The sequence below is a fragment of the Candoia aspera genome, chromosome 8, assembly GCF_035149785.1.
Source record: "Candoia aspera isolate rCanAsp1 chromosome 8, rCanAsp1.hap2, whole genome shotgun sequence".
Taxonomy (NCBI): domain Eukaryota; kingdom Metazoa; phylum Chordata; class Lepidosauria; order Squamata; family Boidae; genus Candoia; species Candoia aspera.
The window spans coordinates 7,485,237-7,507,418 of record NC_086160.1 but is presented as its reverse complement, the minus strand read 5'-3'; the positions used below and the strand labels follow the sequence as shown (position 1 = coordinate 7,507,418).

General features: G+C 42.3%; 1 protein-coding gene across 6 annotated transcripts in view; it reads right to left on the bottom strand.

Annotated features, from left to right (window-relative positions):
* TBC1D19 (TBC1 domain family member 19) overlaps positions 1-19,403 on the bottom strand; it is a 92,939-nt gene extending 73,536 nt beyond the window's left edge. For 2 of the 6 annotated variants that reach the window (XR_010068397.1, XM_063309933.1), the window contains exons 1-3: positions 19,213-19,402; positions 1,906-1,978; positions 786-831 (exon numbers count right to left, since the gene is read on the bottom strand). Coding sequence is in view for 3 of the 6 variants with exons in the window: in XM_063309933.1 (XP_063166003.1) it covers positions 786-831; positions 1,906-1,978; positions 19,213-19,314 (221 nt within the window). In the remaining 3 variants the exon portion in view is untranslated. Of the gene's footprint in view, positions 1-785; positions 832-1,905; positions 1,979-19,212 lie in introns of all 6 variants that reach the window. The other 4 variants (XM_063309935.1, XM_063309936.1, XM_063309937.1 and 1 more) reach the window with 4 other exon arrangements.
* Between the last annotated feature and the right edge of the window lie 2,779 nt (positions 19,404-22,182).

The window sequence follows — 22,182 nt, the reverse complement described above, 5'->3', positions numbered from 1 at the left end:
CACTCCCTATTCTAGGTTCAGAAATGCATCATGGATTTTACTCCCATTATGCGAAGGCATTATCATTCCCTAAAGCTATAGACTATTTTTCATTTACAAAAATCTTTATATGACACATTAAGACTAGATTGGCACATCAAATTAAACCAGGCTTACTATGCAGTATGAACCCATCTACTCTTAATAAATCTTGATTAAACAATCCATGACAGTGCAATATCTGAATCCACCCTAGAGTGATTACAATTCTATATTTAAAAAATGAAAAATGGGGAAGAGAATGTTTCTATACTTTCTTTCCAGGCCCTACAACTCAGGCCAGAAAAGCATCCAATTAAAGACCTTCTGTCCAGTGGAAAAAAAATGCCACTACTATTAAGACAGCTGATACCAAGAAACTAGTATGCCTTCTATTCCTTTTTTACACTGCTGTAAAATGAAAAAAACCCTACAATCTGGAAAAAAAATCTTTAAGTCCATCTTTGATGCACACATTAAGACTGGATTTCTGAAACTGTGAGGTGTACCACTCTTGGGGAGGTGCAGACAAAATCCAGGGGAGATGTCAAGAACCTTTTAGTTACATCATTACAATAAATCCATCTTTCCCGAAGTTTCATTGTATTGTTTTTATTGTTCATTTGTGTTCATTTTAGTGTTTGGGTTTTTAGGGGAGGTGTATACATTAAATGGGAGGTGTGATGGCAAAAAACCCTGCATTAAGAAGTAATGCATGCAAACATGAAGCAAAAGTTATACCAACATTCAGACAAAAACAAACTCACATACTGATTTCTCTATAAACAGCATTTTGTAGCTTCTTTTCCCATCCTGGCAAAATAAGAGTTTAAAAAAAAATGAAGATTAGAAAACGCATAAATCAGATTTTAAAAACTTGAGAATAACTGGATAGGGTATGAAAGAGTTTTTAGTATTAAAAGCACACTAAAGCACAGAATGTAACTCATATATTCCTAATTTGTTTAAAACATTTCTCACTTGTATATATTTTATGTGCTGGAGACTGATTCCAAATTCAAAAGATGAGTGATAGGTTGGAATTGATTTCCAAGTAAGGGTTCACAGAATGGCAATTTGAGTCTGTAATCCCCACTGCACAAAATCTATTCTCCCAGTGCCTTGAAGCATCCTTTCCCATTCAGCCTAGGCCATCCCCAGATTTTGATGCCACATAGAAGCCACTGAGTGACTGCCTATTCAGATACTTCCAGAAAGCTACTGCAAGAGCTGATTAAGCAGCAGCTCTGGTATTGTGCCAAAACCCAGTCAAGAAGGATTTAAGTACATGCCCGCAGCACGCATAGAACAAACATGCTGGAAACTACACATGATGACTAAATGCAGCCACAGCTACTGTTTCAGAATAGAGGCTCTTCATCAGCAGCAAATCCCACTGGAATGATCCAAACATACTTCCAAGGTTTCAAAAGACAATATATGAGTCCAAGCCAAAATACGAAGGTAAAACAGGAGTGTTATGGATAGCAATATTGAACGATATAATGGCAACATATTTTCATGCAGTTGAAAAGATCAAAGTTCAAATGTTAATACAAACATCTAATTTTTGTCTTGATGGGACAGTGTTTCATCCCATGAGATCTCACTTAGCTCAAGAATAGGTTCAGCCGTTCAGTTAGCCATCTGCTTAAAGCAACCAAGAGATACCAAAAAAGTTGCGCAGAAGATTAGTAAACTCAATTTGTACAGACTATTACCATTAGTCATTTATGGAGAGTAAAGAGACATGTTTTTTTATAAACTGCTACGTTCATGTATTTAAAACGCCTGCTGAAAATTAACTTGAAGTAGGTGGATGATACCTAATATTCAGCACTTAATCAAACCAAATGTCTTTAAATGTAATGAATAAAAGCCACAAACCTGATGTCTTCAGATATTCCTTAATATCTTCCTTTAGGGATTGTAGCTTAATCTCTGGGCTGTGTAAACTGAGCTAACAAGAAAGATAAACATGGCAGAAGTGTCAATGTTCTTTAGAAATCATGAGAGTCAATATTTAAATAGAAAAAGGGCTAAAACCAAATTGAAAAACACTATTTTAAATATAAAATAGGATATATCAGATGCTTAAACTAACACATATTTTTATGGATCACTATTACCACTCACTTTTGAAAGTTAGCTTGCTTTTACAAACGCTAAATGCAACCTCAAATTTTTGGGTGCATAACGTCAAGGACTTTTAGATCCCAGCCTATTATTAGCTTCCTAAACCTGTTTCTTTGCTTTCTGTCTTTGAGATAATACTCACACATGTACATACTCATAATCCCTGCCACACACTCACATATACCACAACAAAAAGTTTATGGCCCTCCCTGATTGAATTAAAATACTGAAATCTCGGAAGTATTTGAAACCCCCTGAAGTCTAAGACCCATAGTTACAAGGACCAACAAAAAGCTAAAGGAAGGAGGTACTTTAAAAAGGAGACAACAAACAGAAGCATTGTGTAATGATTGCCCAACCCAAATACTCAGACTCACAAGAGGTTGCTAAATGAAATCTGATTTATTAGGGAACTTAGGACAAATACAGAGAAAGCTGAGAATGAGCAAAAGCGCGCCAAATACAAACTTAAAACCCTCGGTGCAAACGTACCCCGCCTCCCTACCAGCAACTCCGCCCGTCCCAGGTGCTGGCAACCGTCAGAACTGCTAGCCTGGGAAAGTAACCTTGAACACAACAGATAACCCAAACACATTCCAAAAGCAGAGCCAAGAGATAAATCCTCCCATCCTCCCGTGAAAGATGAAACACGCATCCAGCTAATGACATGCGAAACGTTACGATGTATCAAAGACATTGAAACGGCGAACATGACATACCGCCTCCCCAAAAACAAACTTAGGGACCTGGTTTAGCGGGGTAAGCAGAATGGAAACGGGCAACAAGGAGAGGAGAAGCTACATCAGAGGCAGCGACCCATTCTGGATGAGGGAAATGCTTCCAACGAACTAGATACTGCAGAGTATTGCGAAGGCGTCTAGAATCTAAAATTTCTTTAACTTCAAAATGTTGTTGACCGTCAATCATGATGGGGGTTGGAGGTGGAGGTTGATCATGCCAGCGGTCAGAACAAATAGTCGGTTTGAGCAAGCTGCAATGAAAAACAGGATGTAAGCGTTTCAGATTATGTGGCAAGTCAAGTTTAAAAGTTACAGGGTTAATTTGAGCGGTAATGGGGAAAGGACCCACAAACTTAGGTGCCAATTTCTTGGAAGGTTGTGATGACTTAATGAACTTAGTCGATAGGTAGACCAGGTCACCGACTTGGAAGGCAGGCTGAGGGGCACGTTTCTGATCAGCATAATGTTTGTAATCCAATTGGGCATCAGCCAATGCTTTTTGAATCACCAGCCAAGAGTCTGCCAGTTGCGTTGACCAATCCCCCGGCGAGGTTGACCCACCCGAAGGTTGTGGTAAATCCGGGATGGGTACAAAGTCTCTGCCCTGTGCGACACGAAATGGGGTTTGACCTGTACTTTGATGAACCGCATTGTTGTAAGCAACTTCCGCAAAAGGGAGGAGGTCCACCCAGTTGTCTTGCTGGTAATTCACAAAAGCCCGAAGGTATTGCTCTAGCGTAGAATTTAAAGCCTCTGTGGCTCCGTCCGTCTGTGGATGCCACGCCGTGGATAGGGCTTGCTTCGTTCCTAGAAGTTTGAGGAACGCCCGCCAAAATTGCGAAGTGAATTGTGTGCCCCTGTCCGAAATCAAGCGAGAGGGACATCCGTGTAACCTGTACACGTGTACTAGAAACAGGCGGGCCAATTGACGTGCCGAAGGAATTGACACGCATGGGATGAAATGGGCTTGTTTTGAGAAATAGTCTTTGACCACCCAAATCACAGTTTTGCGTTGACTGGGTGGTAACTCAACAATAAAGTCCATGGAAATTTCATCCCAAGGGCAAGCTGGGGTAGCCACAGGCTGCAGCAGCCCCTGAGGTTTACCCGCCTTACGCTTTGACATAGCGCAGACAGAACAGGAGGCGACATACTCCTTGACGTCTTTGCATAAGGCGGGCCACCAGAACTGCCTCCGAACAAGGTGCAACATTTTCACAAACCCAAAATGTCCCGCTACTTTGTCATCGTGTGCACGGAGCAACACATCTTTTCTTAAATTCTCAGGGACGTAGAGACGGTTAGATTTCCAAGCAAAACCCCGGTCAAAAGTAACATTGTCTTTGTTTGCGAGCAGCCAAGTATCAGTTTTCAACTCTTTTAGAAACTTTTGTTGCAACTGGGAAGGAATTGACAAAGCAGTCGGCTGCCCGGGGTCCGCAGCGGTTGGCTGTTGCGCTCGCGTTTGGCTGCACGTCACAGCCTGCATACCCAATTGGGGCGCTGTCCACAGGGTGCTGACCACTTCTGGCGCTGCACCGGAGTCCTGGGGTTGTCGTGACAACACGTCAACCAGGAAATTATTTTTCCCCGGAATAAACTTCAATTGAAAATTAAACCGATTGAAGAATTGAGCCCAACGGACTTGTTTTGGGCTCAATTTCCGAGGAGTACTGAGAGCTTCCAAGTTCTTATGGTCCGTCCACACCTCGAAAGGGTGATTGGCCCCCTCTAGCAAATGCCGCCAAGCTTCTAATGCTGCTTTCACTGCGAATGCCTCCTTCTCCCACACATGCCAACGCCTTTCAGTCTCAGAGAATTTGCGGGACAGGTAGGCACATGGCTTGAGGCATCCTGCCCCGTCGGCTTGCATTAATAACGCCCCAATGGAATAATCGGAGGCATCAGCCTGAACCACAAAAGGTTTAGAGGGGTCAGGGTGTTGTAAAATTGGCTCTTTGGTAAAAGCCGCTTTGAGCTGCTCGAACGCCGCTTGACAGGCAGGCGTCCAGCGCAGCAGCGCCCCTGGATTCTTTACTCTTCGAGTATCCCCAAGTCCTTTGGTTCGAAGTAATTCTGTCAGTGGCAAGGCAATTTTAGCGAACCCCCTTATGAATAATCTGTAGTAATTACTGAACCCCAGGAAACTTTGAAGTTGCCTGCGGGTGCGGGGGCTTTCCCAGTCCACGATAGCTTGTACCTTAGCAGGGTCCATTTCAATGCCCTTATCTGAAATTCTATACCCCAAATAGTCAATTTGCGTCTGGTGAAAGGCACATTTAGACAGTTTGGCATACAATTCTGCTTTCCTGAGCTTGCCAAGCACCCTTTTCACCAGAGAGACATGTTCCTCCATAGTTTCAGTATAAATCAATACATCATCCAAATACACCAATACCCCTTTAAACAGATGCTCATGGAGTACTTCATTGATCAATTGCATAAATTCCCCAGGGGCCCCAGCCAGACCAAAAGGCAACACCTTATACTGGAATGCACCCAACGGGCAATTGAATGCCGTTTTCCACTCATCGCCCTCCTTGATTCGTACATGGTAATAGGCTTCTCTTAAATCAAGTTTAGAGAAGATTTTCCCTTTCGCCAGATGTGACAACATGTCTTTGATCAAAGGCAAAGGATATTTATTGGAAATTGAGACTGCATTTAACCCACGGAAATCGGTACAGAGTCTTAATGTCCCATCCTTCTTCGGGCGGAAGAGGACCGGTGCCCCCACCGGTGAATTAGCTGGCTCAATAAACCCCCGAGCCAAGTTTTTGTCCACAAAGTCCCTAAGCAAAGTTAATTCCTTTTGCGTCATGGAATAGATTTTTGGCTTAGGCAATTGGGTGTTGGGCACCAGCTCAATGGCACAATCCGTTTTCCGATGAGGGGGCAGTTGATCCGCTTCCTTTTCTCCAAACACATCAGCAAACATCTGGTAATCAACCGGCAGACCTTCCAGAGGAGAGGCCGGGCAATGCGGAGTCGCAGCTGCCGCTACCCCTACCACCTCCTCTGGGGTACCCCTCCCTTCTGGTGCTTGATAAAATCCATCCTTAAAAGTGATAGTCCGATAAACCCAGTTTATCTGAGGATTTTGCTGAACCAACCAGGGCACCCCTAAAACCACCAAGGGACCCCCCACCGGAGCCACCACAAAGGATAACCCTTCCCGATGGCTGCCCAGCTGCAAAGCCACTCGTCCCGTGAAATGGGTGACCGGTTTGCCACCTGCCATGGACCCATCCAACTGTGTAAAGGCGATGGGTCGTTGCAAGGGGAATGTGGGTAGCTCCAGAGCCGCTACCACAGCGGGGTGCATCAAACACCTGGAACACCCCGAATCAATCATAGCCCATACTTCTATGGTCTTGGATCGGGAGCCCAACTTTAACTTCACCGTGAGAATACGGTAACTGCCACTCACCGAGGTAGGCTCTCGCCCTTCTTCCACCACCTGCCCTGCGGCGCCCTTTAAAGCAGGTGGCTGAAGAAGGGCGCGAGCCTACCTCGGTGAGTGGCAGTTACCGTATTCTCACGGTGAAGTTAAAGTTGGGCTCCCGATCCAAGACCATAGAAGTATGGGCTATGATTGATTCGGGGTGTTCCAGGTGTTTGATGCACCCCGATGTGGTAGCGGCTCTGGAGCTACCCACATTCCCCTTGCAACGACCCATCGCCTTTACACAGTTGGATGGGTCCATGGCAGGTGGCAAACCGGTCAAACCGGGGTGAGTGGCAGCTTTATGTAATGATTGCCCAACCCAAATACTCAGACTCACAAGAGGTTGCTAAATGAAATCTGATTTATTAGGGAACTTAGGACAAATACAGAGAAAGCTGAGAATGAGCAAAAGCGCGCCAAATACAAACTTAAAACCCTCGGTGCAAACGTACCCCGCCTCCCTACCAGCAACCCCGCCCGTCCCAGGTGCTGGCAACCGTCAGAACTGCTAGCCTGGGAAAGTAACCTTGAACACAACAGATAACCCAAACACATTCCAAAAGCAGAGCCAAGAGATAAATCCTCCCATCCTCCCGTGAAAGATGAAACACGCATCCAGCTAATGACATGCGAAACGTTACGATGTATCAAAGACATTGAAACGGCGAACATGACACATTGGTATGTACATGATATATTTTGCCTAACTATCCTCTAAAATTTCAGTTACTTCAGTCCTGTGGCCCCCAAAAGTATTAGCACTTTGTACTATTCTAGTCTGAACATCAGATTTATTCTGAAAATTCTCTTCATCTGCTTCAGATTTTATGAATTGCAAACTAGACACCCCATAGTTTACATTTTGAATTAGAATTCCTGATCTGAGGGAGATACCTCAAATAGTTTCAGCTAAGAACTAACATCAGTCTAGAACACTCACAATCTAGGAATCAGAAAATTTCAGAACCAATCTTATATTGCTGTTACAGTTCTGCTATGCTCTCTCTCACTTAGGAGACTACCAAGAATATTCTTTCACAATTTCAAATTCCCCAGACATCTGTTCCAGTAAAAAGCAGGCTTTCTATTAAAAAACGGTGCAGCAGTGGACTCGGGGCTGCACCAGAGAAGAAGTGACCGGTTGTGGGCCTTGGGGTAGCAGACCATGTGGGTGAGGAGTGGGGAGTTAAAAAAAAAAAAGTTACCCATCCTCCCCCAACCACCCCTGAGGTGGCTGGAAGCTGTGAGGGCCCTCCAGAGTGAATGAGAGACTCTCCCCCAGGGTGAGAGACGAGAGGGGGAGTCTGGGAGTGTGTTTGTATGAAAGGGCACTCACCCCGAGAAACAGGGGGTGGGTGAAGAATGAATGAGTGCCCCCTGTTGAGCAGTGAGAGAGTTCGAGGGGGGGCATAGTGAATGGAGGGGTGAGGGTTGGGCTCTGACAGCTCCGAGAGCGGAAGCTGGTGCGCCGGAGGGCCTACCATCACCCTGTGGGAGATTGACTGTAAGGATGTATGAATGGAAGGAGGGAGCCCTACTTAGAGCCAGAGACTCCCAAGGTCGAGGAGTGGGGGCTAATGGATCAGGAGTCACTGGGGGCAACATGGCGGGGCTCATTATTGAGGTGGTGACGGGTAGGAGACGTTATGGCGGGAGCCGGAGGGCGGGCCATCTTCAGGGAAGATGCCCCCGGTGTTTGTTACCGGTGGCGTGTTCCGGCCCTCTGCGCTCAGACCCAGGCCCTGGTCAGCAGATCCATAGGGGCCTTGGTTTCCAGCTGCTGCTTCTTAATGCCAGGTCAGTTAATAACAAGGCCCCCCTCATATGTGACTTGATCACTGAGGAGGGGGCAGACCTGGCATGTATTACCGAGACCTGGCTGGGCGCGGAAGGGGGGGTGCCCCTTTCAGAAATGTGCCCAGTTGGGTTTACGGTATGGCACCAGCTGAGATCCCAGGGCAGGGGAGGAGGGGTGGCTGTTGTCATCCGAGAGTCTCTTGTGGCCTTCAGGGGCCCTGCTCAACAAGTGGCTGGTTGTGAGACCCTGTTCTTCAAGTTGGGTTCCCGAGAACAGTTGGGAGTGTTGCTGCTGTACCAACCTCCCTGCTGCGTGGCAACCTCCCTGCCTGAGCTGCTTCAGGCCGTCTCAGGGCTGGCGGTGGAGTTCCCCAGGCTTATGGTTCTGGGGGACTTCAATCTGCCATCCCTGGGGCATGCCTCAGAGGCAGCTCGGGAGTTCATGGCTACCATGGCAGCCATGGGCCTGTCCCAGATAATTCGGGACCCGACTCGAGACAGTGGTCACATCCCAGACTTGGTTTTCTTGTCAGAGCAGTGGCAGTGTGATCTGAGGGGGGAGATAGATCTGTCCCCATTGTCATGGTCAGACCATACCCTGGTGGCCCTGAGATTCTCTTATGCCACCCCCCTCCGCAGGGAGGTAGGACCCATTCGATTGGTCCGCCCCCAGCGACTGATGGTAGGGTTTCAGAGGGAGCTGGGGGTTATACCCGGTGATCTGCTGCACGGTCCAGTGGAGGCCCTAGCTGCAGCCTGGAATAGGGAGGCGGCCAGGGCCTTGGACAGGATTGCGCCTGTGCGGCCTCTCTTGTCTCATCGAACCCAGCACTCCCCGTGGTTTACAGAGGAGCTGAGGGTGCTGAAGAGGGTTAAGAGATGCCTAGAGCGCCGCTGGAGGAAGACAAAGACTGAATTCGACCGAACACAGGTAAAAGCTGCCATTAAGGCCTATCTTGTGGCAATAAAAGCGGCGAAACGTCAATATTCCTCCGCTCTTATTGCGTCTGCAGAATGCCACCCGATGGCCCTGTTTAAGATCACTCGATCCCTTTTGGGGAAGGTGGGTTCAGCGACCCACCTACAGGGCCGTGCAGAGGAATTTGCTGAGCATCTGCAGGACAAAATCGCTCGGATCCGCTCCAAGTTGGACTCCAGGCGTGAGGCGTGGTCTGGAGAGATACCAGGGGAACAGGCTTACCCAGTTATCTGGGAGCAGTTTGATCCTGTTGGACCTGAGGAAGTGGACAGGATCCTACAGACAGTAAATGCCACCACATGCCATCTAGACCCGTGTCCCTCCTGGCTAGTAAAAGCAGGCTGGGAGGTCACATGTGGTTGGGTCCATGCAATGGTTAATACATCCTTGGGAGAGGGGGTGTTTCCGGCGGCCTTTCAAGAGGCGTTGGTACACCCCCTCCTCAAGAAGCCATCGCTGGACCCTAGTTCTGGACAATTTTCGTCCAGTCTCCCACCTCCCCTTTCTGGGGAAGGTGGTTGAGAAAGTGGTGGCTTTGCAGCTCCAGAGGGTCCTGGAGGAAACGGATTATCTAGACCCCTTTCAGTCAGGTTTCAGGCCCGGTTATGGGATGGAAACGGCATTGGTCGCACTTATGGATGATCTGTGGTGGGAGCGGGATGGAGGCAGTGCATCCATCCTCGCTCTCCTTGATCTCTCAGCGGCTTTCGATACCATCGACCATGGTATCCTTTTGGGGCGGCTCAGGGAGTTGGGGGTGGGTGGCGTAGTCTTACTCTGGTTCACCTCCTTCCTCCAGGGCCGATCCCAGTCGGTGTTGATAGGGGAGGAGAGATCGGCCCCGCGGCCCCTTCTTTGTGGGGTGCCACAGGGATCAGTACTCTCTCCTCTCCTTTTTAACATCTACATGAAACCACTGGGTGAGATCATCCGTCACCATGGGATGAGGTATCATCAGTATGCTGATGGTACTCAATTGTATGTCTCCATCCCGGGTGAAATAAGTGATGCCGTGACCACCCGCTCCGAGTGTCTGGGGGCTGTGGGGGCCTGGATGGGGAACAACAGGCTTCAACTGAAACCTGGTAAGACCAAATGGCTGTGGGTTAATGGTTCTTCTGTATCTGGGACATTAACATCTCTGGTTCTGGATGGGGTTGCACTGCCCCAGACAGACCCGGTGCGCAACTTGGGGGTCCTCCTGGACTCACGGCTCCTGCTCAAAGTGCAGGTGGCAGCCGTGGCCAGGAGAGCCTTTGTGCAGCTATGTGCTGTGCACCAGTTACGCCCCTTCCTGGACCAGGAGGACCTTCGAACAGTCACTCATGCCCTTGCTATCTCTCAGATAGACTATTGCAATGCGCTCTACGTGGGACTAGCCTTGAAAAGTATCCGGAAGCTTCAGCTGGTCCAGAATGCAGCTGCGTGAGCTGTTTTTGGTGCCCCCAGAAGGGCACATGTAACACCACTGCTGCGCGAGCTGCATTGGATACCAGTTTGCTTCCGGGTCCAATTCAAGGTGTTGGTTATCACCTTTAAAGCCCTACATGGCATGGGACCAGGTTACCTGAGGGACTGCCTCTTCCCCATTACATCAACCCGTCCCACCCAATCGTGCAGAGAGGGCGATGCTACGGACCCCGTCTGTAAAAGAATTTCATCTGGCGGGGTTCAGGAAGCGGGCCTCCTCCGCAGTAGCTCCCGCCCTGTGGAACATGCTGCCCCGGAGGTGAGATTGGCCCCATCGCTCCTGGCCTTTTGGCGGAGTCTGAAGACCTGGTTCTGCCGCCTCGCTTGGGGTGGAGAGGGGAATAGAGCTACACGGGGATGGTTGCTATAGACCACTCCTCCCACACTTGGACTGTTTTAGAAGTTTCATCGCTTGGATTTTTATTCTTTATTTCTATTTATAGTATTTTTATTGTATTTTATTATTCTGATGGTTTTAATCATTTGTTGTAAACCGCCCAGAGTCCCCCGACGGGAGGAGATGGGCGGGGATAAATTAGATAAATAAAATAAAATAAAATAAATAAATAAATAACCCCAATCTTTTCTATTGTACATCCCTGCATTTTTGTGGGAAACGCAAAAATGATTCACATTATGCTTCTATAGGGTTAGGAAACAATCAGTAGAAAACTAATTTAAGAATAATTCATGTGAAAAAAAATGTAACCACTAATTAGAAATTGCACCTAGAGGTCTCATGGACTCTGATTTTCAGCATTAATGATTTAACAATTGGTGCTGACTGATTTTTCTAATCGCTTAGCTGGAGTACTTTTGTGCTATAAACCTACCATTTCATTTGCAAAACTCTGGTGGCTTTTGGCTGGAGAGCTGGTTTTTTGCTGATTAAAACTTGAACAATTAATTTAAAGGTCACCCCGATTTTCTTTGCCCTGGGATCAGAGAAAAGTATCAAGAATTCAAGTTTTCTGTTTCCACGGCTGGAGAAGCTAAACCTGTCTTAAGAGAAATAGCCTATACACCAACTTTCTGCCAAATTCATTTGGAAGCCTTGGAAGGTTACTTTAAAAAGCTCTGCAAATAAAAAGGCACTTAATTGAGGCTATGATCCTACATTCACTTATTTGGGAATATACAATGGAACTTCCAGATAAACACACATATGAATTATAAGCAATCTATTACTTTTATATTCTTTGACAGAGCACTGGAAATATTAAACAAATTCTTGCATGTTGTAACATACTTTGGCTAAAACTAAACAGAGGATGTGGAAAGATGTATTCTTCATCAAAAGTTCAACCCAGATTTCTTATACTGTGTGTCTATGGGTGCCAGTATTAGTAGACCAAAAAGAATATTCTGACTTTTATCAGTGAAAATCTATAAAGGGAAAACAGCAACAACAGACTCATATACCAATACAGACATTAAAGAAAAATCTGGAATGCCTTTGGAGTTTCATCTTTTAGGTATATGATCCCCCAAAGTTGATTTGCTCGCTTTTTGAGGTTAGCTATTGCTAAATTATGACCAATAAATTCTGTGGACACAGTTATAAATCTGTATTAGAAGTTATAAAAGATTAAGACATCAACTTTGATTTGATGATAAAATTATGCATCTTATCTCACATAACAATCCTAGAATAGAAGAAAGTCCATGTTGTACTTGAAAAAAAAAAAAAAGCTTGTTCTTCAAATGAAAAAAAAAATCGAGTTTTTTTTTTAAGTAAGTCCCTAATCGTTTCACTGACATGTAGATTATTTTAGGTGCTGTTGATGTCCAACCTCAGGAGCCTACTCTCAATTTTCACGGTTCTTGCACTTTAAGTTTCAAACTGACTTAGCCCCAAGTTCAGTTTTCTTCTTCAATTAGCAAATTGCCTTTTTTAAATCTTGCAAATTTGGTGCGGTGCTCTATACAATAGAATACATGGCTCTATTTTCCACTTCGAACATAATGGAATAACATCCAACTTCTATAAATCTGTATTTTGATGCACTTTATGTTATTAAGTGGATTCAGAACTGAGCATCCAATTTACTGTGAACATCTTTTGCTGTAAATGTTTTAGCAGTTAGTGGTCTAATAAACTATTTAAAAGAATTTAATCAATCTTTAAAACAAAGGCATTCAGGAATGAATGAAATAGAAAATAACTGTATTGTGCTTCATGTATTTTATGTTTACCACTAATGTTGCATTGCAAATATGATCACATTCTACCTCTTACATATCATCTGAGTAAAATATTATTCAGGAATAGCTAATGTTGTAGTAATAGAAACCAGTAACAGATATTTACTGCAGTTCAGACGTCTACTAATTTAAACTTAGTAGCAAGAAAAGCTCAAAACTAAAAGCAGAAATAGTAAGTTTTTTCAAAGAAAGAAGGAAAAGATTTAATGTCTGTTCATTAAAGTACTTTATGGCGTATTACAAAGAACTATTATAGAGAGTGGAGTTGGAATCATTCTTCAATAACAGAAGTATCACATTAAAAAAAAAGAAATTATTACAAATTCATGTATTTAATTATTTTGGCCACACACAGGTAGACAGACAGACAGATATAACTGCACTGGAGTTCCTAATGGCCAATGCAAACCTATTATTTGGTAATTTTCTTTATATAATAAATCAGTGGCACTGGGGACTAATAAATATTTGTTTTATTTGTTTTATTTTATTTTCTATCCCACCTTTATTATTTGTATAAATAACTCAAGGAAGCAAACATACCTAATACTCTGTCCTCCTCCTATTTTCCCCACAACAACCCTGTGAGGTGAGTTGGGCTGATATATTATCAGCTAATATATCAGATATCTATATAATATATAGATATATCATGTATCAGATAATATATTATCATATAGATATAGTCTTCTACATAACAACTTTTTATGCTCTTCTACACCCAGCTAATGCTCCTACCCCTTCTTTTAGATTTTCACTTTATATATTTATCTTTAGTTTCTGTGTGTATTTTTAGATCCTTTATACTTTTTAATGTCTGTACCCCACCCTCCTTATGCTGGTCTATGACCATAATAAAGATCTGATTGACTGAATATATTAAATGTGTTTTTATCAACCTCAAATAGATTGATCAGTATTTACACATCTTACCTAAAAAAATTAAATATGATGGTAAAATTTACACTGAGAAAAAAATAAATCTTGTGTCTTTGCTTTAGACTTTCAAAAATAAATACCAAACAAAACTGACTTTTAAGAAACCTTCAATGTTATTTTTTTTAACCAATCTTGAAGATATATACTAGACAGCTTGAAGCTCTGCAAGGATAAGCAGACATTGCTAGATGCCCTTCCTAACAATTCACATGAATGCACTGACAAAATACTGCCAAGTGGCAAGGCTTAATTCAGACAATATATCTTCATTTATATTTACAGCAGCAGCAACCACAACAGCACCTACCATTAGCTCCAAAACAGCTGGTGGGGAAAAAAACTCTCCTTGTCTAAAGACATTTGCATCAAGCTATTCATGAAATGGCCCAAATAAAAGCAATTAACTTGCATATTTTGAAGAATTCAAACATTTGCAAAGAGGGAACAGGAGAAAGGGACAAGATTCCAATACATAGGACTTCATTCTTTTCTTTTGCACTGGCTCAACAAAAATCAACCCAATCTGTGAAGCTTCTATTAGCTGAATAGGAAAATTCATTAATGTCAAAGTGGCTAACATCAATTGTTTAAATTAATTCACACCAAAGGCATAAAGAAAATACAACAGGAATAAATTTTATCCATAAAGAAACCAATGAATTCTATCATGTTTACCAAAGGGAAGAAGACCCTGAATAAGACAATCCTAACAAAATAGAAGACTAGAAATAATATATATCATAAATACACAGGCAAAAATCCTGGGCAGCTTTTCCATTTTGTCAACTTAAAGTTGCCAACTCCACCTGAAAGCAAATCAGATCTCATCCCCCCAACATATTTATGCACACCTATGTATGCACACCTACTGTATATATTTGTCAGCAGCCACACTTCTCCCCTCACAAAAAGGCAGGGTCAAGAGAAAAAATAAAATTATCTGAGTTATATTAATAACTGAATAAAATTCATTGCCTGCAAAATGTGGCATCCCATTTATTAAATTGATTCCTTCTCCATATACCAACCATTATCTTTCACTCAAAACACCCTTATGCACAGAAACATGCTAATCCACATTCCCCTTCCTCTTTCAGCAGAAATTCCTCCTTCCCTCAGGAAAAAAAAAAACAAAAACCAGGACAGAGCTGGGTTAAGGAAAAGATAAAAGGTGAAAAACCCAATCAGATGGAGCTGAGACAAAGGGAACAAGTAACTGGATAGGGAAGGAAAGAGAGAAGTCCTCTCTAAATCTTACAAAAAGGGTTCAATGCACCAGCCAAGGAGCCCCTTTCAGGTAAATGCCAATCTTCAGGCTAATCTTCAAAGGTATCACACTTTTGTAAATTAATCAGTATTTACACATCTTACATAAAAAATTAAATATCATGGTAAAATTTACACTGAGAAAAAAATAAATCTTGTGTCTTTGCTTTAGACTTTGAAAAATAAAAACCAAACAAAACTGACTTTTAAGAAACATTCAATGTTATTTATTTTTTCAAACCGATCTTGAAGATATATACTTCTGCAGCCCTTTCTCCCTCCCCCCACAATTCCCTTGTTTTCAACAGCCCCTCCATCAATCAATGTAAGCTCTTCCAATGGGGTGAAAAGGATAAATATTCCCTCAGTTCAAACTGGTACCTAGAGGAGGATATCCACAAAGCTTTCTTGGTGACACTGTGGGCATGGTTTGCTATTGCTTGTTTCCAGCCTGTTTTGTCAACTTCCAAGCCTAGCCTGCACCACCAAGAACTAAACCAGTCCAACTCAGCTTACTTTTTTGAACCAGCCAAGGTCTGCTATGTGCTGTTACTTGAACTGGACTCCCATGGGGGAAAACATAACAACAAATTTAGCACTAAAAATGACAAGTTGCTGCCCTTTCTTTTTAGCATCTAATAATCTGCTCTATTTTCCAGGTATTTAAAAGGAAAACCTAAAACAGGTGAATTGTGTGACTTACAATTGTTAACATCCAAAAGCTGACTAATCTCTGTATGCTCATGCGCTTTGGATCTTCTGAGAGGCACCTTAATTCAGTCCCCAGGAAGATACTCCTTAGGGTCCAGTTCCAAGCATCCATCAAATGAGTGAGACCATGCCTTTTCTTCCCCTGGCTTCCATCACTGGCCACAAGAAGAGGACAGGTAAATAAGCAGATTTGTTTAACCTAACTACACCCAGTTGCTTGTGGTTCTCTCTCAGCTGTATTTGGAAATACTGGTCTTGGGCACCTGCACAGCTTCCTCCTACTCTATCCAGTAAACAGAGGCGACAAGGCTTCTAACAGCTTCTACTAGATCTTTTTTCATTTCTCATCTGTCTGTCTGTCTCCAGGCAATGAAACTGGGCTTGAGTCTCCAAAGTTCAATTCTAAGTTCATCCTGCAGATTTCTATTTTCTTGCTAAGGAAAACCCAACAGTTCTGAGAACAGTTTTTGGGAGTGAAACTTTGTGCCTCTTTCTCTCAGGATAATCTGCTACCATTAGTAATGGGAAACCAGAACTCTCCTCCCAGTCAACTGATGAGTGGTCCCAAGCAGGATTACTGAGAAGGAGTGGACAGTCTCTCTGTGACTCCATGGGACCCACATTTTGCAGCCAGGGGCTGCTTCTGCCCTTCAGACTGCCTGCTCCACTGTAGATCATATTGGGGCTACGAATGAACCTTGTCTTAACTTTTGTATCACATGATTGAGCAGCAATGTCCTGTCTCCCCTCCCATTTTTAAAATGAAAACCCAGATAGGAAAATGGAACAAGTATGAAGCAACTTTGGTTTTTCAACTGGGTCACTCATAGCAGCTTTCTGGAGAGCATTTTAAACCAGAAAATGATTGCATGAAAGATGTAAGCCCCCCTCCACTACATTTATTTCTGTGCTCAAACCCAGAAAACCATCCTGTCACACATTTATATCACATGCTATACCGCAGGGAATCTGAAAGACCTGAAAATCCATAACGTAGGTGAGATTTGAATTATGGAGTTTTTTACTTTATAGCATAGTTACTCAGAGACAATAGTTCCTTTTCCCCCAATTTCTTTGTTCTGCATCTTTCCTCTGTTTTCAAGCCCACGTGCCCCATTCTCTTTCTATTATCTCCTCTGCTGTTTTTTCTCTGTCTGTAATACAGAGCTAGTTGTTGACAGCCTCTTCATCTCTTTTGTCACATGCTTATGGTTAAGAGAAAGGGATGGTATTCTGTGCAAACATTTACTCTATCCCTTTCTTCTTGTTTTTTCCAAAATACAGCAATTTGTCCTCTCTTCCGCACTTTCTTCCGTTGCCTTTTGCCATTAATTATTTAGGGACAGCACATAATAACGTTACTTTCTCACAGAGAAAGCTGGATCTTGTAGTTTGTGCCAATAGCACTGCTAAAAAAAAAGTTTACTTGGTTTTAGTACATTGAATTCTGGAACATCTCTTCCCCACCCCACCCCCATCCAAACTGAGTAACTCCAGTTTACTGCTGAGAAACGTGACAAAAGTTTTAAATGTCTTTTTATATGACAATAACCCCACAGATAGTTCTGGAATTTCTTTTAAATACAAGTCAATAAATATGTCACCTATTAAAGTACTTCATGCTGAACGCCATCAAGTTTCTGCATGTTAGAATTTATGAATACAGAATCTGGAAACAAATGGATGATTGTGTATTACAAGCATTTAACTGGCCATTTCTAAATATTCTATAGAATGTTCAGAATTCTGACTAATCCACAAGACTCAGGCACAATGCAAGCTGGTAAATAATCTTTCAGCCCTTTTCATATTAATAATATACTGCAGCCTAATTTTATCTAGGTTGACTCAGAAAATAAGATGTATTATTCCCACGGTAATTCTAGTATATATATCACCATAAAGCATCTTATAAAAATATGGATCTAAACTAAGAAATAGTGTTTGCTGAAAGAAATCACTATTTGAACAAATCACTTCCTGTCAGCCTTCCCAGGTAGACTAAACAGGAAACACTACCAGATGAGCTAATTCTACTTTATTGTAAGGGCATATTAACAGAATCTTGCAAGTCTGATCATACAAATCTCCCGCCATCTATTTTACAGCCTGAGAAGTTAGGGAGGTTCCTTGCTGAGTTTCTTTCTTTGTCCGTTATGCAGCTGCGGGCCACATCCTCTCTTATCTGAACATTCCCTAGGCAGCATCTCTCCCCACTCCACCTCCCCATCTCCCAAGGTCATCCCCACATACCATTACATCGCCTAAGGGAGTTGGTCTTTCATATGATACATCCATCTACTCTAATTTTGATATGATCCTGGACATTCCATCTTATAGCCAACCAGTTTGAAATAGCCATGTAGAAGAAAAAGACAGGAGTATAGAATAGTGACTACCCAAGAGAGGAACAAAACTGGATAAGAAGGGAATAAAATGGATTGGTTTTGGGGGTGGGGGGAAGATGATAGAGAAAGAGGCCACATAAATGTTTAAAGGACAGAGATTAAAGTTTACAGATTGGTGTTTTTCTCATTCATTCTAAGTTTTCTTTTATACAGAGATGGAAATGAAAGCCGCCCACAGAAATCAGTGGAAAGATGAGTTTCAAAGTCCATTCCGTAGGCCCCCCTAAATCTAAAATTAGGAGAAGGGGAGGAGGCTTGAGTATGACTGATTGATTGCTCTGTATCTTCTAGCATCATACTTACTTCCTGAAACAGTCTTGACCCTACCTGGGCTACAAAGGCAGTTGCAAAAAGTAAAAATTGCATTATGAACACATTTGGAGGAAAAAATTATTATTGCAATGAATATTATTATGAATGCACTGGGAAGAAAGGGCATTATTTTTTATTCTTATTGGAATACAATCACAGAAAAAAGATACTATAATGTTTGTATTGGCAAGAAAAATTATTATTATTATTGCAATGAATTGGAAGGAAAAAGTTATTAATGCATTGGGAGGAAAAATATTATTATTATTACAGTGTATTGGGAAAAACTATTATTACGAATGCATTGGGAGGAAATATTATCATTATTGTTACTGTTATTATTATTGGAATGCAGCGAGAGAGAGAAAAATACTATAATGTATGCATTGGCAGCAGGAAAAAGATATTACTGTTGTTTTTGCTGTTATTATTATTATTACAGGAAAGCATTGGGAGGAAAAAGATAATATTATTAATATTACTATTGCAATGCATTGGGAAAAACAGTATTATTATGACTGCATTGGGAGGAAATGATACTATTGTTGTTGTTGTTGTTATTAGACCAGTGAGAGAGAAAAGATACAATGTATGCACTGGCAGCAAGTAAAAGATATTACTGTTGTTGCTGTTGTTGTTAGAGGAGAGCTTTGGGAGGTGGGGCAGAAAGAGCAGCCTGAGAGCTGAGCTGGGCAAGGAAAGAGGCAAGGGAGGAGGCGGGGCAGGGCAGGGCAGGGCAGGAGAACGGGGGAGGCCCTTAAAGCGCGGCTCAGGCCGCCTCACCCGAGCCTGTCGCTCCAGCTGGGCGTGAAGTCCGGAGCCCTTCAGCCTCTCCACGATCTGGGCGATGGTCAGGGAGAGGCCGCCATCCGGCGCGGCTAGCATGGTGCCCACGGAGGAAGGAGGGCTCTTCGCTCTCGGCCCCTGCCGGTCGGGGGGACTGATTTCAGCGACGCTCCCGCTAGCCCAGGCTCAAGCGGGCCGAGTCGCCTTGGCGTTGCCGGGCAACGTCGCGGGGCGGGTGCGCGGAGAGGCGTTCCCGAGGAAACAGCGCTTGGAAAAGCCACGTTCCGCCCACTTGCAGCTCCCTGCCGAGCAAAGCGTGGGAGGAAGGAAGGAAGCTCACCTGCCCTTTTAGTTGCAGAGACCGTGTAAATCATTTCACACACACACACACACACACACGTCCTCGCCTGCTGATAAGAGTCCGTATGAAAGCAATCCGGGTCAAATAAAGGGATTTGCAACTTCGCAGGACCGTGGCCCAAGATGGGTTCATGCCAACTGCGCAGTCTTTTTGGAATACATTCAGTGGAGGCGAAGGGAGGCTTCTCTCTGAACAGGTTTTGCAAAGAAAGGAAAAGACAAATTGTGGGAAGCAAGCAAATCAGGCATTAATCCAAGAGAGAGAAATTGTATTCATTCATCAATTCCTTAGATTTATATATCCTGCCTTTCTTGCAGGAGCTCTGACTGCAATTGCATCATGGACATAATTTGGCAGATTTGACAGTTCATAAAGGAGAGAAAAGGATGCATGTATCCTCCAAACACACCTAATTATTAATACTCATTAATTATTATTAACACGGTTTTTTAAAGAAAATTAAAACAGTATAAATGAAAAAAGTATAAGCAAGAAAGATGTAATACATTTAAGAGAACAGAAAATGAGGTGCAAACAATTGTTCCTATTGAACTCTAAACTGAAATACAGTACTTGATGAATCAAATACAAATCACCAACAAAGGCATAAATAGCAAACAATATGCTAGATCAATGCTGAAAGCCATAGGAAAAAACCAATTCTTTAAGTAAGAGAACCCAAATTTTGTGTTTGTCACAAATCCATATACAACATTACAATCCAAGAATGGTTTCCAAACTCTGCATCACATTCAATTTTTATGGAGGAAATTATTCTTGACATAAGGACGTACTTCCAAAATTTCATTAGCTATTCTTTCAAAGAAGGATCAAAATTCTCCTCCATACAAAATCCCTGCAGCCAAAAGCATATTCAATGCCAACTCAATGAACCTTGAGGGAATAACAAGAATATCTCACAGTGGAAAATTATTAATAAAGTTTCAATTGATTATGTGCCATCGACCACATAGAGAGACCTCCTCGAAAAACCCTCTAATTCCAAAACACAGGCACATTTGAAAATGTAATGCAATGCAAAATGAAATAAGTATTGTGCATTGCACATGATAACATTAACATTACTAAGAATATTTATGGCAGGATAGGTAAGTATGAATGACTCCTGATAATACTTTTAGAAACAATAACTAGTTTGACTGTTTCAAGCCTGAAAGACCTTAGAGAAAACAAACAAAGATATTCTAGCTATTTATGGAGCAAGCACAGTTGATAATGTTGCAGTTTTCGTGTTAGATAAATAGCTGTTTCTACTTTGGTTCACCTTCAACACAAAACTTAAGTAACTGGAAAAAAATACATTAGTCAGACACTTACAATGGAGCCTACCCACCCCAAGCAGGTATTTTAAAGGTTAATCTGCTTTCTTTAAAGAAGTGGTAGAGAAGAAAATGAATTTCGGTGTGTATTATCTGTGAGCTCTAGGGCTTCTCTGTTCTAAAGTGGAATTCCATGATTAAATAATGCATATGCAACTTGTTACTATATTCCTTTTCCCCAAAAAGATATTTTAAAACGATGGTTATACCTCAGCCTCACTGATCTGTACTAATGAAATATGAAAATTAATTAATTGCCTTTGTGTTTTCTTCATCCTCTATTCTGACTTTAAAATCCTGGTATTTTTTTTAAAAAAGAGGGAAATATTTATTTCCCTGTTCTCCTATTACTACTCAAGTTGCTGAGCAAAAGACTTGAAAAACAGGAATGCAGTCTGAAATCACTGAATTAAAGTTAAAAGTTAAATTTGATTATTTTCTGGCTTCCATCAGCAGAGTTTATTTTCATAATTTTAAAAAATGTGAACCTTATCACGAATGGTGGTTGACTGGATAATTATAATTACTGTAATGTTAATCTGAGAGCCAGTGGTTAAGGCATCAGGTTAAGGTGTAGTGGTTAAGGCATCAGGCTAGAAACCAGGGGACTGTGTTTTTCAGTCCTGCCTTAGGCACAAAGCCAGCTGGACCTTGGGCCAGTCACTACCTCTCAGCCTTAGGAAGGAGGCATTGGCCAACAACTTCCGAAAAACCCTTCCAAGAAAACTGCAAGGACTTGTCCAGGCAGTCTCCAAGAATCGGACACAATTGAATGGATTAAAAAAAAAAGTTAACTTAGCAGCCATTCTGTATTTTTTCTTCTGGCCTTCCTCCTTTACTATTGCATTTTGCACCCTATATTGCCTTTGGCTGCTTATTTTGGTTCTGCATAGCATTTGTTTTCTTCTTAGTTTGTTTTTGATGTACTTTTCTGATGTTTATTAATGCACCCCACCCAGAGTCATAAACAGTGAGAGCGGCAGTTTTACAAATCTCTTGAATAATAAAAAAATACATACATACACACAGACATTCACAGTTAAGGATGCTCCATGCCATTAATGAAGGAACTTCTGTCCACAGACTTCATTTCATTATATGTTTGCTTTTAAACATTTGCATTTAAACATTTGCTTTTAAACAATGTTGTATTGCTTACAACAATCGATAAAATATATATAGTTAAATAGATGTTAAAGCATCTATAAAATGTTGATTGAAGACAGAACAACTAAAATATCGAATTTATAATATTAGCATTAAAGG